Raw genomic sequence first — 18,784 nt, 5'->3', positions numbered from 1 at the left:
CCATTGCCATTCTTTCCCCACTAGCCAAAATAATGGAGAAATGTGTACACAAGTAACTAATGCAATACCTTTCACAGAATAACTTACTATCCGACTCCCAGCATGGTTTCAGGCCATACCACAGCATCACCTCAGCCCCCCTTTCCATTACTACTGCCATAAACCACAACAGGAATGACAATACGCTAACCTCCGTCCTCTTTCTTGACCTATCAAAAGCCTTTGACATGGTCAACCATGAACTTCTCATTCTTTCACTAAAATCTATTTCCCTCAACAAGCCTGCTATCCAGTGGTTCCAGTCCTACCTGACTGGTAGACAGCAGGCGGTACTATGGCAGGGCAAACTCTCCAGCCAGTTACCTCGCACACTTGTTGTCCTCTCAAGGGTCCATACTAGGTCCACTACTCTACTCTATTTTTATCAACAACCTCCACACTGCTATCCCTAAAGCCACCTGCATTCAATACGTAGATGATTCCACTCTCATCTGCTCAGCCACCTCCCCATCCGACTTGGGAAATCTTAATCCAAAATACATTTAACACTATCGAGAACTGGCTCACCAACCGACACCTACTTCTGAACCCCAATAAAACTAAACTTCTACTCTTCTCACCCACTAGTAGATCTACCACACTTTCATTCTCTGTCACATCTAACAATGTTACCACTATTTCCCCAGATAATCACACCAAACTGCTAGGGGTTATCATAGACAATAATCTTAAATTTGACCTACAGGTCAACAAAACCATACAGACCATCAATAAGAAGCTTGGATCACTGTATAAAAATAAGACATTTTTAACCCCACTGGCTAGGACTGCAATCGCCCGATCACTCCTACTCTCTACTATTTTATATGCCTCGCCTGTACTCTCAAACCTCAACAAATCCAAACTAGGTAAACTGTCCCATAGCTACAATCATATTGCCAGATTCGCCACTGGTTCCACCTTTAGAACCCACCACTGCCAGAATCTTAAACAACTAGAGTGTCTAGGACTGCCCAGCTTAATTCAATTCAATCAACTCTTAATAGCGCACAAAATTTTGTACCACCATGAGGATACCCCCTCACTTAAAAATATTATTAAGACATATAGCAACCTAAGATCCCTATGGTCAGCCAATAAACTACTGGTCTAAACCCACAAAGCTAATAACTCTGCTGGTGAATCCCTGTTTGCCAACTTCATTGGCAAAACCTGGAATTCGTTGCCAAACTATATAACCCTACAATCCTCCAAATGTCTCTTCAAAAAAAACCTCAAACAGCATGTCAAAGTGAATTGGCTATGCCCATGTACCAACCCTACGTTATAAACTAAAAGCATATTCTGCAATTATCATAACTTGCAACTAAATCACCAAGCTCTGCTTCCAGTCTGATGTCTCTTACTTTTAACTGTCTGTCCATGAGAATTGTGAGTCCCTATTAGGGAACACTACTAACCCACTGTATATAATCACTTTGTTTTTATAATTGTTTGCTAACTTCTGTGTAATCTATGTAAGTTTGTCTATGTGGAGCTTTTCTCCCCAGGCCTCCGCTGAAAATGGACATGTATCCAGTCGGACTATCCCGGTAAACAAATGTAAAATAAATAAATAAAATAAATAGGACTCAATGGAGAAATTTTGACACTGACTACAACAAACAAGTTTGTGACAATCAGGCTAAATTTATATAAACTCTCACACTCCCAGAAACCACCATTAAAATGAGTATGATGATTATGGTAGGTGGGCAGTACAGTGGTTTAGGGTTTAGCATTGTCACCACACAAGTCTTGCTTGCTTGGTTCATTTCCCAGCTGAGATATTTCCTGTAAGTAATCTACATATCCTTCCTGGGTCTACATGGGTTTTATCTACACACTACGGCTTCCTCTCACATACTGTTTGGTGAAGTGCAAATCCTTTTAAGCTCCCACAGCTGTGTGTATACAGTGTGAATGAGCATGTGTGGGCTGACATACCATCTAGCACAGATTCTCTAACTAGTATCCACAACTTGCTAGAACAGGCTCTGGAATAGGCTCTGGCTTTTTCCATAAAGCCAAGAAGAATAATGTGAGCACCAGAGAAAGAAGACGTGAATGGCCATGGCAGGACATAAGTAATTTAAGGACAAAACTGACAGAGACACAGAGTACAAGGTGATGACCTGATGTCAAAAGATCAAAACCTTTGGATCTGCATTAAAGAGGCTGTAAACTGATTCATGAAGAATAAAGGAAAGGTGCCTTCTACTCCAGCCTGTTGTGCAATTCAGTAAATATGGGTTACGTCAGTGGATACCAATATACTCTGCTTCTATTCAAGCTAACAGGAAATATGAACAGTTTGAAATGGCTCAATATCACAAGTCTGACACCATTTAATGCAAGTTTGATTAAGAGTGAAACTGTGAAACAGTGAATACACAAACTCATCTCTAGGGCGTCAATTCATTTATTTTGGGACAAACCTCCCATCACAGGAAAGGGCTACATTCTCCATGCCTCCAATGTACTGCAAATACATTTACATGCATAGTCACTCATATTCACTAAATCCAAGTCTTTCAGTTATGGTGCACATAACATCAACAATAAGAACTTATTTGCAGTGCAGAATAAACGCACCTTTGGGTAGGGAAATGAGGAAAGTCATTAGTAGCAAACATTAGCAGAAGCAGTCACCAGCACGACTCCCCACGATGCTCTTAAGATCCATGCTGACCCCAGTATTGCATCTGCGAAGTCATAGGGTGGAAATAGGAGCAGTTTGGGGCAAGAGGACACTGGAAAACCATGAAGCAAAAAGGGAAGAGAGAAAAAAACAGAAATGAAGCTTTGGTTAGCACGGCGATTTATATGGTGGGTATGAACTTAAAGTGTTCCATTAATTAGTCCCAAAACACAAGTCTGGGCAGAAAATATGCCTTGGAGAACAAATAGTGGGCCCAAAGAAGTCTGAGGAACAGAAAAGAAAATAATTGTGGCCCACTAGATGCTACCAAAGAGAGTAGCAAGTGTACACTGGCAGAATACTATTTGGATATGAAGAAGTCAGAAAAATCACATGGCATATAGTAGATATATATATATATATCTATAGATATATACACATACATACATATATATATATATATATATATATATATATATATATATTTATATATATATACACATATACACACGTATACATATATATTCTTTTCTTTTTTGGAAGAAGTTAAGTATGGGCTGTGTATAATTCAGAACTGAGCCAAAACTAAATATACATGTCAGGGTGATTTCTAGACTTGGTTTTGCTATTAAGTCTAAGTAAATTACGTTAATCATAAAGGTTATTGGTATTAACCCAAAAGAGGGATCCTACTGACGCAAAATAGGAGAGCTCATCTTTCTTTCCTTAGTATACCCCTAGCTTGACTCAGAAGAATTATACTGTTGTAGACTTCATCAGTGGCAGCTGGTGACTTCAAATCAAAGGCGGGCTGCAGAAGACAGCTGAATGGGTGGGGTCAATGGGAAGGGGTGTGACCAACTAGAAAGGGGAGGAGCTATGCTCAAAACACAAAAACTAGCTAAATATACTGCCGTGGGTGCCAAACTGTCATTATGAGAGTCCAATCAAGACAAAATGAAGTGTAGAAGAATAAAAATATTTCAATGCATTGGCTGCATGACAGCTTACTTATCTAGATGGAATATCTAGATGGAAGGTTGTGAGTCATGAAAAAATAAATTACTTTTTAAATACATTAATGAAATGCCAGTCAAAATAAAGTATAAGAAAAACAAGCAGCACTCAACTCAAACCACTTCTTGCACTGCAGTTCTAATTATAATTTATATTCAGCTTTATTAAAGTACCAAGTAACATGCTGAAAGTAGAAATCTCTGATGCCCCCACTTGTAAAAATGTTTCTTATCCAAAAAAAGACCTGCTGCCTGACAACTATCTACTTGTTTCATGGGGAAAACATGATCAAAGTAAAAATGAAAAGCAAACAAGAAATAAGCTCAAGATACACTGCTTAAAAGGACTACTGTACAGGTTATGGACCACACGATTGGCATTCTGTTTAGTTTACAGGTAAAGCCTGCAGAGATGACTGTAAGTCTTCAAGTGTAATGAGCTTTGTAAAATAATGTAATCCTGTCCTTTATTACAAATACTGTCATATGCATTTCAATACCCAAGGCTTATACATTATCTAGTTAAGTATTCTCTACATGGCAACAACAGAAAGGCTTTCAATGTTGGCAATTTTTTAATAGTATGCTTATTAAAGCTTATTTGCATCTTACGATCTCAGCCAAGCTTACCTGATGGTCATTAAAGTATTGCTACTTAAACACAGAGCAACAGGCACTTTGAGTAGTAAGCATAAATCAACAGTACAAAAAATATGACAGAAACCAGACCATTCTGCAAAAATCAAGGACAGATGAAAAGCCACTCTAGTTCTTGTGTCTACCTTGGATGGGGGGGATACTCTGCACATTTACACTGCATAACTACTCCTTGCCTTGCTTCGACACATCCAGATTCACTACATGGGGGAGTGGGGTGCAACAAGTATGTCACAATTTGAAATGTCTCTGGCTGACTGTGATGGCCCTGACACATTTGTCATACCTCTCAACCTCAGAGCAAGAAATCTGAACAAAGCCATACAAAGTAGTGGGACAAAGGCCCAAAAATAAGGACAATGTTTAAATATTGCTCTTATAAACTTAGAAAGATAATAGAACAGGTCTTGCATTAGTATGAATTTTCTGAATGGTATGAAATCTGAAACTCAAATGTCTGTCATTTTCTAACTTCAGTCGTTAATGATTTGTCACTAATTTGCCAAAAAATACACAATTTTATAAAAAATGGACCAAAAATGTGATGTAAATATATAAAATAGCCACACAATACAGCTGGGAACCTGTCATAGAAGGGACACTTTAATATTAGTACTGCTAACGTGAGCAGCTGACAAAATAAAAGAATCTACATGCATTTCTGAAATAAAAGTAATCTACAACTCTGATTATTACAGTTATTTCTTAATTGTAAACCCTCCATGTTTTCTTCCAAAATTGCTATTTTGCGGAGGGATTATTAGGGGGAAGAGCAACATTTTGAGCCAAAATCAGGGACAGTTAAGAGGTTTGGCTATGCCTAATTATATAAAGCAATTTATTTGCATGTACCTCTCAACCTGTTAATGCAATAAATCTGGACAAGGCCAAATATATTGGGGGAACATATAAACAGTACTAAAAATTGCTCTTGTATAAACTGAGACAGTTGATAGAACAACAGGTCTTACTTTAGCATGCATTTTTCTGAAGGTTATGAAGTCTAAAACTCAGTGTGTCATTATTTAGTGACTTAATTCCTAAATGATTTGCCAGAAAACCACAAATTTTATGAGGAACAAACCTAAAATAAGAAGCAAAAATCTATTCATTCTTTTTAAATCTGGACAGTTGGGAGGTATAGTTCAGCTGGGGCTGACTTTGAGTTTGCCACCCTTCCCCCCTCACAAAATCATGGTCGAATGGAGCCTCCCCCTGCAGCCATTCCAATGATCCATTACTTGGCTATTTCACTCCATTTACCATAAACACTAATGTGCATACTGATTTACTTCTATGATGATTTGGACTTCATTTGAAAGTTTTATTTTGCATTTTACAGCACAAACACTAAGACATCTGCTAAACAAACGTAGCATTAAAACTTCTCTGCCCTTGAAACTCACATTCATTGAAACAGCATTGAAACCCACATTCAAAGAAAATACATTTTACCAGTGGCAGATAAAGATTAATTCTGGGCTGTTTTCAAATCATACACCTTCCTATTGTTTTGAACATTTTTCCAGTAAACAATGAAACAAAACGCATGCACCAATAATGACAAAACTACCCAATTTAGAACATCTTTCCAGTAAACAATGAAACAAAATGCATGCACCCATAATGACAAAACTGCCCAGTTCAGAACATTTCCATCATAAAAGTCTACTCAAACTTCTACAGTCCACCATTATCAGTAAATATGCACAATTCTACAGTCCAACATTATCAGTAAATATGCACAATTCTACAGTCCACCATTATCAGTAAATACGCACAATCTCTGAAGAAGTAAAAAAGTCATCTAAATAATTCCACATTAAATAAATCTGTAACTAATGAAGAGGTTGCTGCTAGCAAACACCTTTATATTTCATGGTTTCATCGAAAAATAAAGTGTCTGATGCCCCTGGGGAATAAATTTCCTATATTACATTAAAAATGATAAGCTAGTAATAATGCAATAGGAAATGGATGGCAAACTGATAACAGGCTCATAGTTAGTATCTTAACTTTTTTAGTACAGCAGCATTCATCTCTTGTGGGAGTAGAACCAACAACCTTCTGCATTAAAAGCAAGTACACAACCTGTTGTGCTATTAACAATGCAAGCTGACTTTGCATAAGCAAAGTAAATAATGTGGGAAGAAATAGCCAGGGAATTGTTATGGCTAGGCTTGTATAGGCCCTAGGGCTGATAGCCTAGTACCAACCTATGAACCTATGAACTTCTCTTCCCCTGCAGCTCTCAGCTCCTTGTAAAATCTACTCAATACTCAACTGCATCTCAACTTCGCAGCACAAGAAATCTGGAAAAAGCCAAATTTATTGGGGGGGGGGGTCAAAAGCCCAAAAAAACAGGGACACATTAAACATTGCTTGTATAATCTTGGAAAGTTGCTAGAAAAAAATGTTGTGTTACCACCATACATTTTACTGCCAAGGTCCCTGTGCAAAAGAGTCAGAGCAACATATCACTATGCCAAATCAGCTGCTTTGTGAAAGAAAAATGCTGTGTTACCACCATACATTTTACTACCAATGTCCCTGTGCAAAACAGTCAGAGCAACATACCACTATGCCAAATCACCTGCTTTGTGAAAGAAAAATGCTGTGTTACTACCATACATTTTACTGCCAAGGTCCCTGTGCAAAACAGTCAGAGCAACATACCACTACGCCAAATCAGCTGCTTTGTGAAAGAGCGGAAGACTGAAACTTAAATGGCTATCATTTAATGAATTCAGTTCTCACCATAGCTGTCAACCTCTTAGCACAAAACACCTGGACCAACCCAGTAATGAGGGAATACGGCCCTCAAACATATTCAGTGAATTCAGTTCTTGCCATAGCTGTCAACCTTAGCACAAAAAAACCTGGACAAAGCCAATAATGGGGTAATACAGTCTCAAAAATAAGGACAAATTTCAAATAATCATCTTATAAACTTAGAAAATTGCTAGAATAAAAGGTTGTGTTACTATGTATTTTCTGAAGAATATGAAGTCTGAAATTCAAATGGCTGTCAATTTTACTTCTGACGGAACAAAAACTATTTTCAGCAGAGGCCCAGGGAGAAATACTGCAGACACATGTCTTTGTAAAATGGCAGGACACCAGAGCAAATCCACACAAACACAGGGATGAGATGCAGACTCAATTTTACATCTGACGGAACAAAAACAATTTTCAGCAGAGGCCCAGGGAGAAATACTGCAGACACATGTCTTTGTAAACTGGCAGGACACCAGAGCAAATCCACACAAACACAGGGATGAGATGCAGACTCCACACAGAAGGCACCCCAGCCAAGAATCAAACCAGAAAACCTATAGCTATGAGGCAGCAATGCTACCACTGCACCATCAAATATGTAAGGAATTAAGCATTCAGAAACCTGAAGTCTGAAAAATGCCTGTCAATTTTATTTAACATTTGTTAATCAGGACAGTCTGACTTGGAACAAAAAAACAATTTTCAGCAGAGGCCCAGAAAGAAATAATGCAGACATGTCTTTGTAACATGGGAGGACACAAAAGCAAACCCACATAAACACAGAGAGAAGATGCAGACCCAACACAGAAGGCACCCCAGCCAAGAATCAAACCTGAGAACCTGCAGCTGTGAGGCAACAATGCTACCACTGCACCATCAAATATCAAGCATTGGGGCATTTAGAAACCACAGATATTATGAGGAACAGATCAGATCAAATATGAGGCAAAAATCTGCAATTTTTTTTACAAATGGTGTTGGGTAGGGAATTCAGGTCCTTAACACCTGCATACAAGGTACAGGGTTCAGGCCTGAGGTATTCCCTTCCACAACACCATGAGTTTGTTCTAGCCACCAGTATATAGCAACTGAGGCATTTGCACACACACACCACTAACAAACTATACTGGGCTGACTGTTTTGAGACATGACCTTGACAAATACAATATGTTAAAAATTCAAAAGCCTACTGAATTTTATATTATGGCAATGACTTGACTTTAGTAAAACAGGTTTTCAGCAGGTAAGCATATTTTAAAAGTTTAATATATGATGATCAGACACCAAGTGTAAAATAGTTACCTTCATTTTACAAGCGTGATTGCAACATTTGGATACTGTGATGTTATGTGACAACATTATAAGGGTGTCACTAAAATGCTACATGACAACATCTGATGACATAAGATAGCTCCACTTCACTCATCTGTAGCTGAAATATTGCAGGCTAACACCAGTGCAAAGTTGACCTTTGTAGTAATTAAGCTATCTCTGTTTTCTCCACCTTTACATAAAAGAACACATAGCTCACTTTAAAAAAAATCCAGACTAAAACTACTTAAAATCATAAGAACCAGCGTATTTTTTTCCACCATCTTAGCAGTGCATGTATTTCATTTATCAGAGCCTGCGTCATTTACCACAGTACTTTCTCTATCGTGTTATAACAAGTCTTTGATGATGCTTTTGGAATGCTGAATTATGAAAAAATATGACAGGCATGGCAAGCACATATGACAAAAGATATGCTCCAACAACTGCAGCATTATATTTGTTTACTTAAAATAGCATCCTTTCAAAAGTGTATGGAATTGCGTATTATCCTATTGAATCCACACTGTCTCTTTCACTAACCTTCAAAGGCACGCAAACACACACACACACACACACACACACACACACACACACACACACACACACACACACACACACACACACAGAGGAGTTCTTCATGTACCACTGCCATGGCAAACTGCAGCAGGTACAGAGAGAACTCACTACTCAACAAGTATAAATAATTTCTTTAATGGCTGATATTAAAAAAAAAAAAAACAAAATGGAGAGAAAGAAATTCCTAAAATTAAATAAGTTAATGCAACTTTCTCTCAAAAAAATGTGTAATTAGCAGAAATACTGGTTTCTTTTTACCTTGAGATTCATGATGACAAACAATGACAATTAAAAAAGATGCAGTTGGGTGGGACAATAAAAAATACTACACATACCACCAAGAAGAAAACTCTCTGTACTAACTATTAGCTGACAAATATAGGCCACCCAAAAAATAGAAATCCAAATCCTTCACTTGACTGTGACTCACAAATCAGTCCACAACCGAAACTGGCTGCAACTGTTTGCTTCTCGCTCTTTTCCCAGCACATAAAGCCCGGGAAGAGAGCGACAACCAATCAGCTGCCATTTAGCCCAAGCACGTCATGTACATGCCTGCGGACGTGGCAGTCTGAACCCCTTCTAATTCTATGCGGTTCCAAACCGCATAGACTGCTGGGCATCACACTGATGGCTTAATTTGTTCTCCGGGCTGCAGCAGAAACAAAGAGGAAAAAAAAAAGTCTTTATTTAAAACCGCCGCAACCCGAGGTGATCAAAGTGCGCATGCGTGTACTCGCAGAGGCAGGAACTTGAAAGGCGAGTCGGAGTACTCAACTGAACTGTCTGAGACAGTAAAAAAAAAATAATAATAATTAAACAAAAAAGTACTGTTTTCTTTTTTTTTTGCTGAGGAGGCTGCAGTCCGATGCCACGAGCCACCCGTGGTCACTTCATCATTGTTTTTTTTGAGTATATGCTATGTGCATACAATCACAAGGAATAGATGGGACCTCATACTTGTGCATGCAAGCAGACTTTGTGTGCGTGTGTGCATGGATACATGTGTTTATAAATATGTGTAATATGAAATACCCAAACACTGATGTTCATAAAGTCAACCACAAAATGTCAGCTTTGTAAACAGTGACATGCTACTACACGTGCAGGAGCAACAATCTCCGTGCATGCAAAACATACATTTAGAAATCTTAAAATAAAACATAACTGTTGCCGGGGGGAGGGGGTGGCAAGCCCCCATGCACCCTCCCACCTCCTGCTATATAAATATATAAACTCCATGATTGCACAATATCAGGGAAAGGGCTACTGTTTAGTTGACTATATTTTGTCAGCAAAACAGATGTCAACCAACTAGACCCATATCTATCTATTTATATCTCTATATCTATCTATTTATTTATATATCTATAGCTATCTATCTATTTATATAGATCGATATATTTGGAGCATTAGTCGCGCCATCTTCTTTCTTGGCTGATTCCCAAATGTAGGTTGCCAGAGTCATTGCAGCAAACTCAGTTACTATAATTTGCTCCAGAGGACTGTTGGCTTTGGGTAAGTAGTAGACACTTTGCACAACACTTGGTGAAGTTGATTCAAGTGGCAACCTTACTAAAAGCACAAATAAAGAAGATTTTGTGACACTGGTGGAAGAAACATGCTTTTAAAAAAGAGATGTTAACATCTGACAGGAAGGGGAGGTTTACTGGGGACAGTGAAAAGAATAATATTGTAGTCCTTGAAGGTGTGGCATCATTTAGAAAGTACCTGCACAGCCTGTGTGTACAGGTTTACCTTGAATACGACATCTGCATTACAAAGGTCTCTTCATGTTATGCAAAGCACACAGTAGATGTGGCAGTAAAAACATTGCATGAATAATGTGTAAACACCTGAAGAAACAATATACTGTCTGCAAGGTAACATTTTCAAGTAGGAAAATAACAACAGATAATCTCTAGCCACAGAAAAAACAACTCATTAGATAGCTGCAAGTGTTTTGCTGAAAAATTAACTTTCATTTTATAAGCTTACTCTGGTCATATCAATGAGGAACGTCTCGAACAGATTCCAGATATGGTTACTGGTGTATATTTCCTTCATCTCTACCTCTGTATCCACATAGCAGTGGTTAACAAAGTTCACATAGGCAGTCTTCACCTGCAAGGGCAGAATTCAAAAAAGATATTAACAAAAAAAAAAAAAGAAATGCCAGCAAAAAAGATATTAACAAAAAAAAAAAAAAGAAATGCCAGCAAAAATGAACAAAAACCTTGTTACTCTGCAATCCAGATAATGTTTTCAAACATTTCTGCTGAAGTGTATGATGTTTCCACTACAACATAAGCATACGGACTGCTATAGCAGAAAAAATAAACTCTTACTGAGGAAGCAATAAAACTCAAAAAGCTCGAGGATCAGAGAACTTCTGAATGAATAAATGCAATGCACGGAAATATCAAAATGGTGAAAATTTAGGTATTCATACACACAAATAGTACTAAACACTAAGAATTCACTTCTACTGAAAAAAGTTTTAATACATAGAGATGTATTACAATTCCATATTTTCATTAATTAAAGTCAAAGGTCTTCATCTATGTTCTCCTAAAGTATTTATTTTTATCAGGCCCACTATTTTTTTTTTGTCTGTAGCTTTTTTTCAATGGAGTGACTCACAAAGGAGGAGCGGGCCCTTATTCTAATTCTTAATCACAGTGGAGGATGAAGCACACACCACGCAGATTGTTCAAAACCACTATGGGGGTGCAGGCAAGGCTCATAACACTCTGGTTTCAGTTCATGAAGATTTGAACTTAAACAGTTCTACCTTTGGTGAACAGGAAATCTGAGGGAGTTTTGTATACCAAGAGAGCAAAGGAATAAAGATGGAAGATGACAAAGGACTAATCGAGAAGTCTGCTGAGGCCCAGCATAGCAACGCCTGCCTTAGATTTTACAGGTAAGTACAGCTCTTAATTGTTCTTAATTTTTGTGTCATATTTTTGACCTGCTCATAATAAAATATTTGATTTTCTGGTAAATCAGTGAGGATTAGTCAACCAGTAATGCCAAGCACTTAGATTCTCATATTTCTTATTCTTCAGAAAATGCATGCTGATGCAAAACCTGCCTTTCTATTAACTTCCTAAGTGAATGAGATTGAGTAATTAAAAATTGTCCCTGATTTTGGGCATTTTTCCCTCATTATTTTTGGTTTTGTTCTTGATTCTTGGGTAAAGAAGTTGAGAACTATATGGTGGCTAGTGTAGGACACATCATTAAATATCTCCTGAACAGAAACCACTCTGAATCAGTAAGACAAGGTAAGAATCAGACAGAGTAGGCCTTAATAGGCCCTTTGCCAACCTGGAAGTAGCAGAAAAGTAGTGCATCCTGATAGTCATCATATCTTCATTAATTTAGTGACAACAGTCTTCACAACTAAAAGTAAAAAACAGATTTGCAACTATATTAAGGTCATCATTACTATAAACCTGTGTAAAAGAATTTCTGGTCTAAGAGCTTGTCAAGTAAATGAACTGACTGACTGAGTACATTTAAAAATGAGTTTTGGAACCAGTCCAAACTGGAATATCCTATCTCTAATGAAACTTTATCATGAGTCTACGTGCTATAACCCATAAAGTTCAGAAATCAAATTCATTACATTTCTCAAAGTTAATTTCAATAAAATTTAAAGACCCCAAAATAGCTTTGCTGAGAACTACATTCAATGAACATAAGTCAAAGATTTTTTTGGGAAGCAGGCATGTTCTCCCACCACCAAAAACTATCTTTACTAACTCCACAGTCATTGAGTGTGTGTGTTTGCGTGTGTGTGGGGGGTTGCTGAATGTAGGTTTTCAGTGAAATCATTTTGCACATTTGTGACTGACAGAAATTATCTTCACAGAGTTGTAAAAGGCATCCTTATGGACAAAGTAATTCTGACCAAAAATGATGATTCGCTGAACAAATATTTTACATGCATTTTAAAAGCAGGAAAAGTCAGTCATTTGTTGATGACAGAAGAATGATTAACATCAGCATTCAGCAGCATCGTGGCTTATAAATTATGTTTTTTGTCATTGAAGCTCAAGGTTCAGTCCTGATGTCAGGCCACTATCTGTGTGATGTTTACAGTTTATTATTCTGTTTGTCTTTGTGTGTGTGTGTATATTTTCTGCATACTTCAATTTCATCTCACCTTCCCAGATCATGCTGACTGCACACATGCATGCACACACACACACACACACACACACACACACACACACACACACACACACACACACACACACACACACACACACACACACACACACACACACACACACACACACACACAATGTCAGACAGCTGGTTGAATGAACAGCTATGTAATTATATCAAAACAGCAAATTTTGACATGTTCTGTACGTGCCCCCCCCCCACAACCTTCGGGAAAGGGAATATTCCCCAACCCAGGGATGGTCACTTGTTGACCATCTGTTTGTGTCAACCAAACAGATGTTAATGTAGCTGGTCATTTGGCCAATTGTCCTAAACCCATACATATATACAAAAAGAGAATGATTAGAGAGAGAGCCAGAAACACATATACATAACACTCACACACATCTTCCTGTTCCCAAAGGTTGTTGGGGGTGTAATCCCCACAGCACCTACAGAACATGTCAACATGTGGTGTTTTTTTATAATTACATAGATAATTATTCAACCGGATGTCTTATATCATGTGTGTGTTTGTGTGTGTGTGTGTGTGTGTGTGTGTATACAAAAAGAGAGAGAGTCAGAAAGACAGATAGCTATATAAACATATATTTTAGTTTCACTCTCTCTCTCTCTCTGTGTGTGTGTGTGTGTGTGTGTGTGTGTGTGTATATATATATATATATATATATATATATATATATATATCTATATTATAAACACATACATTTTACTCTGACCTCATAGCTTAAGTTGAAGCTGAAAATACTTGGAGAACAGCCACTTATTTAATTAATGTAAATAAATCAAAATTAAGTAATTTAAATACAAAACTCTCTTGAGAAATGTCTTTGCTAAAAAAGGCTATGCCAGAATTTATCATAAGAAAATAGTTCAAGAAATGCAGAAACAGCAGAAGGACAAGCCTTAATGGAAGATAACTGTGACCCCAAAGTAGACAAAGAAAAATAATCGAAGTAGGAAACATTTAGTAATCAGAAAGGTTAAACTAATGTCAATAGCCAAGTCAGAAAAATGATTCCATTTGGCGGCACAGATTGAATAACTTGAATCTTTCTTGGTAGCAAAAAGAGTCTGTTAAAATCTCAAGTCTCAAAATTGTTATATATTCAGATGCCAGGTATGGAGCTCTTACATGTCTAAATTAAGCAAAAATGATGAAGTCTAGAAAAAAAATCATACTTGCTGAGTACATCTGCCAGCATTGATGAAACCAAATCTCTCTTAATTAAAATCAGGTTATGGGAAGTTTTCCGAATAACCTTATGCAGGAGTGGAATTGGAGGAAATGTAAGGCTGAGCATCCCTTTCCACAACAAGGAAAAGGATCATTACTAAAATGCCACAGGATTTCACCTTACACTGCAGTAAATGGGTTTTCTCTCTCTGGTCACAAATAGGTAAGGGTTTGGTTGCCAACTAGAGCTCTTAGAACAAATCCACAAGACAGCAGCATGGCTTCACTTTTAAAATTTTCACTGGCAAGTTGCTCAAGAATTTGATATACCTTGCCAAACGTGATTTTTTTTTATAGTCCGATGCCATAGGAGGAAAGGTGATCCCAACAATGCCAATCCCTTTGTGCCTGCTTTTTGCGGTGTAGTACATCACCATAGCACTAACTGTCTTGTAAAAGGGTGACTGATGGAAATGACAATCTGGGAAAGACCACAAGGCATTATGGGTTAACAAAAGTACAAGGAGTCCGATGAATGAGCCCATCCAAAATGTGCTACCCGCCAAGGCTTGAGCCGTCCTTGAGGAAGCACTGCAGAAAGGGAGAGAGAATATGAGCTATCTCTATTCTGAGAGCTATCTAACAGTATCAATCCTGATGGGAACTTCAGGGGTCTGAGCCATATGGCTACATTGTCAAGAACTTGTAACCAATGAAAGGTTAGAAATTTAGAGTCTCATGGAAGTGAGTATAATGAACTGCTGGAATTAATCTGGATATCAAATCTAGTATCTGCAATATCATCTGAGCTGACCATCACTGTCACTAGGCAGTTTTTAACAGCAGACTCTCACTTTGCAGATGTGCAGATACAAGGAATCATAAAGTGTGGACCACATGTTGCTAGTCTCGTACAAATGGTAAAAAGATATGACCTTTTATTGCCAGACAGGAGCCTGATACCTTAAGAATAAAACAGGTTAGGCATGCTGCATGAAACACCCTGGAGGCTCTGCTGTGTCATGAACTACATCACCCAAATGTAAACTCAAGCATCCCTTCAAGTGCACCCCCACAGGCAGATATTCTGGTGTGTTTGCCTTCCATACAGCAATCAATATTACTGCAAGGCTTGGTTTTCATGTAAAAGGTAGGCAATTAATTAGGTCCTATAAGCTATTCTGAAGCTTCCCTAGTATCCTGAATGGAAGCGACACATCATTTTGCCACAAAGACCTACATGTATGGAATCCTTATCTTGGGGCAAACTAACAGGTTGGGGATGAGTCAATCACCTGCTATTGAACTGCTTGGTAACTGCAGGCCCAAGGAAAATTATGCAGTGGTGCTGAATTTCTAAGCAGAGTTCCAGATTAATTTGGCCTGTAATCACTCAGCATCCATTCAATCATACCAGACAGTGCAGTAAAGTATGAGGAGGTACTGATAGGCCTTGATATCTTACATTTTTTAAACCTGAATCTTGACAAACAGTAAAATGCCTAGATTGACAGACACTCTACAGTGGAAGATGTTTTTTAGGAGTATTAGCTATGTCTACTCTGGTGGACACAGAGAGAATGAAGACTCGGACATGGGCAGGGTCATTCTCATGGAATGGTTCTGACTCTAGCTTAAAAATACAGATTATTCACTGAAGAAAAGACTCCTATTAATATTATTTATTTATTTATTGACATTTGTTGGATGGGAAAGTCCACTGGGCTTGAGACCCATTTTCAGTGGAGGCCCGGGGAGAAATGTGCCAAGTTACATGAAAATCATTACATGAATTTGTAAGGAAACAAAATTATAATTATAAAGCAAGTGAAATAATACAGAAAACTATCTAAACAGCAAATATGTTGTAAAAAGGCACAATAAAGTAACAATAGAACATTAGCATGTAGGGAAATTATACAGTTAGAAATATTTAACAATACAGCTCAATTTTTTTTTGGGGGGGGTAGGAAAAGGGAAAGATAGAATTAGAGAGTTAAACTTAAAGGTAAGACAGATAGAGTTAGAATCTTATAGCTAGGTAGTGGGAATAAGTAGATTAATAACAACAACAATAATAATAATAATAATATTAATAATGACAGAAAACTCTAAAGTCAAATACAAGAGAGATACGCCTGTTAAATATTCATGTCTACTGGGTCCAGTCACTGCTATAAGACAACTACAGTTTAGTCAGCCCTTGAAGCTCTGGAAGTAATGCTGAATGAGTGTCAAAAGCAATCAGAGATCGTAAAAGCTTCTCGTTCCCATCAATCACAGGCTTGAATGACAGGACATAATAAATAATGAAGATTTTGATGCTTTGCCAAAAACTCCTGGTGACAAACATTTACTCCCTAGAACAGAGCCTTTGTCCCTCTGTGCACCCTGACAATGTTTGTTTAATTAGTGCCCACTTGCTGCGGGGATTGTCACCAGCTCAACCTTCCTGGGAGAAAGACCAGGACTGCAAAACTTGATACAAGAACAGTGATGGAGTGCAAGACCACTAAGACATGTACATTATTCATTTTTTCTTTCTATCTCTCTGTCTCTCAAAGGAGCAAAGCATGGATTCACCAAATGAATCCAAGCACTCCCTATTAACAATGAAGTCAACATATTTTTCACCCCTTTCATGGAGGTGGGGGTTCAAAACTGTTGGACAGAATGTGTCCAAATAATGGAGGAATGGGAGCAAACCTGTTGTGTTCTTCATTTTTTATGGTGCTCCTTCAAAAAGAAAGACCAAGAGGGTGTACATATTTTGGCCAAAGAAGAAGGAAATATTTGCTGCTTGCAATGTTTTTTAATTTCTTCAATTTTTTTGACAGAATAACCTCCAAAGCATCTAGTACAGACCATTTTCCTGTATTTTCCACATAGTATGCAGCCTTCAGGTTGATGCTGTGGTCCCAGATAACAAATATACAAGTAATCTCCTTCCTTAGGACAACTGAGATGAAGGTAAGTAAGACTATGATCTAGCCAGACACCTAGCAATTTGAATGTCTTACATGGTCTACATGTGCCCTACTGTCTTTCAGTTCACGTCTGAGTTTACCTACTGTGGCACAGCAATATGCATGCATGTGTGTGTATATTTGTTTCATTTTGTTTCTTTAGAAATAAACTCTTACTGGTAGATGGTGAGATAACTAGTCTTAACCCAGTAATTTTAAAAAGGAAAATACCCATTGTTTAACTCTGGTGAAAAACTTGCCCTTATCAAAATTAGTTCAGGGCAACTATTTTGTTAGCAAACATACTATATACATGAAGCAACCGCTTTGTTGACTAAACCATGGAGTGGAGACTGCATGTTAACAAACAGAGTACATTGTTCTTTTCTCCTTTACAGAAAGTTGAACAACAGCAGCATCAAATTTTCTGGGGTAAGCACTAAAGTCAGGTCATCAGTGCTTAAGAGTAATTTTTATCACTTTAGTCTGTGACTGCAAGACAGTAAAGGTGGACTGTCTGCTCCAAAACGTTTTTTTTTCTTTCTACAAGAATTCCACACTGTACTGTTCACTACAAGAAAGACTACCAGCATACATGTCCAGTTTGAATGAAACTATCTGCCTAAAGCAAAGAACATTTCCAAACTAAAGTCAGACAAGGAGACTGGGAGATCTAAAGGGATTCTTAATTAGAAGATGCTACCAGCTGTAGCATACAAATAGTTACAAATTTTGTTAAGGAGGTTTTATGTTGTAGGGTCCTATCATAGTTTCCTCCTCAAACCACAAACTAGTGAGTACTATGGTTAAAAGTTAAGTAAGAGCCATATAAAAACAGCCCAAACCACAGAACTGGAAAAAGCACAGCAAGATGTTTAGTCAATAAAACATCAACATTTGATTTTTCCCACTGGTAAAGTATACTTGTTTGTGTTCACTTATACAGTGGGACAGAGATTTCTCGAATATATCTCATATGCTGAACAGTACAGGTAAAACACTAAATGTGAGTGTGTGTGTGCGTGTGTGTGTGTGTGTGTACTACTCATCTCCTCAATCAATCAGCCATTTTTTTCCCCATCTCTAAGGGGGGAGGTCAGCCAGGAAGAGCCATCATTCAGACATTCACCAGGCATGATTTCAGAATTTTTTATTTATTCTCCCCAGACCTAACTGCACACCATCAGCAAAGCATAGTTGGGAGGGGGGTATACAATGTGCAATCTGGAGGACATCCCCTTATTTCTGCGAGGGGCATATCCATATCCTCTAAGGAGCACTGATACTCCCTATGTAGCATGAAGAGTGGTCATCATGGTAGCTAGCAGGGAAATTACACTTGTCCAGTGTACTGCCAGATATGCAGAAACCCCTTCCAACCCCCCACGCATAGGTGACATGAGAGGGTCACATCCCTTCA

General features: G+C 38.0%; 1 protein-coding gene across 2 annotated transcripts in view; it reads right to left on the bottom strand.

The window, feature by feature from the left end:
* Positions 1-18,784, bottom strand: part of ITPR2 (inositol 1,4,5-trisphosphate receptor type 2) — a 2,416,542-nt gene that overhangs the window by 972,965 nt on the left and 1,424,793 nt on the right. For both annotated transcript variants that reach the window (XM_044087657.1, XM_044087658.1), the window contains exon 32: positions 11,020-11,145. In XM_044087657.1, coding sequence (XP_043943592.1) covers positions 11,020-11,145 — 126 coding nt within the window. The remainder of the gene's footprint in view (positions 1-11,019; positions 11,146-18,784) is intronic.

Source organism: Protopterus annectens, chromosome 11.part0 (genome assembly GCF_019279795.1).
Source record: "Protopterus annectens isolate FY-2018-M chromosome 11.part0, PAN1.0, whole genome shotgun sequence".
Classification (NCBI taxonomy): Eukaryota; Metazoa; Chordata; order Ceratodontiformes; family Protopteridae; genus Protopterus; species Protopterus annectens.
The sequence above is the reverse complement of the archived record's forward strand: the minus strand, read 5'-3'. Positions and strand labels throughout refer to the sequence as shown.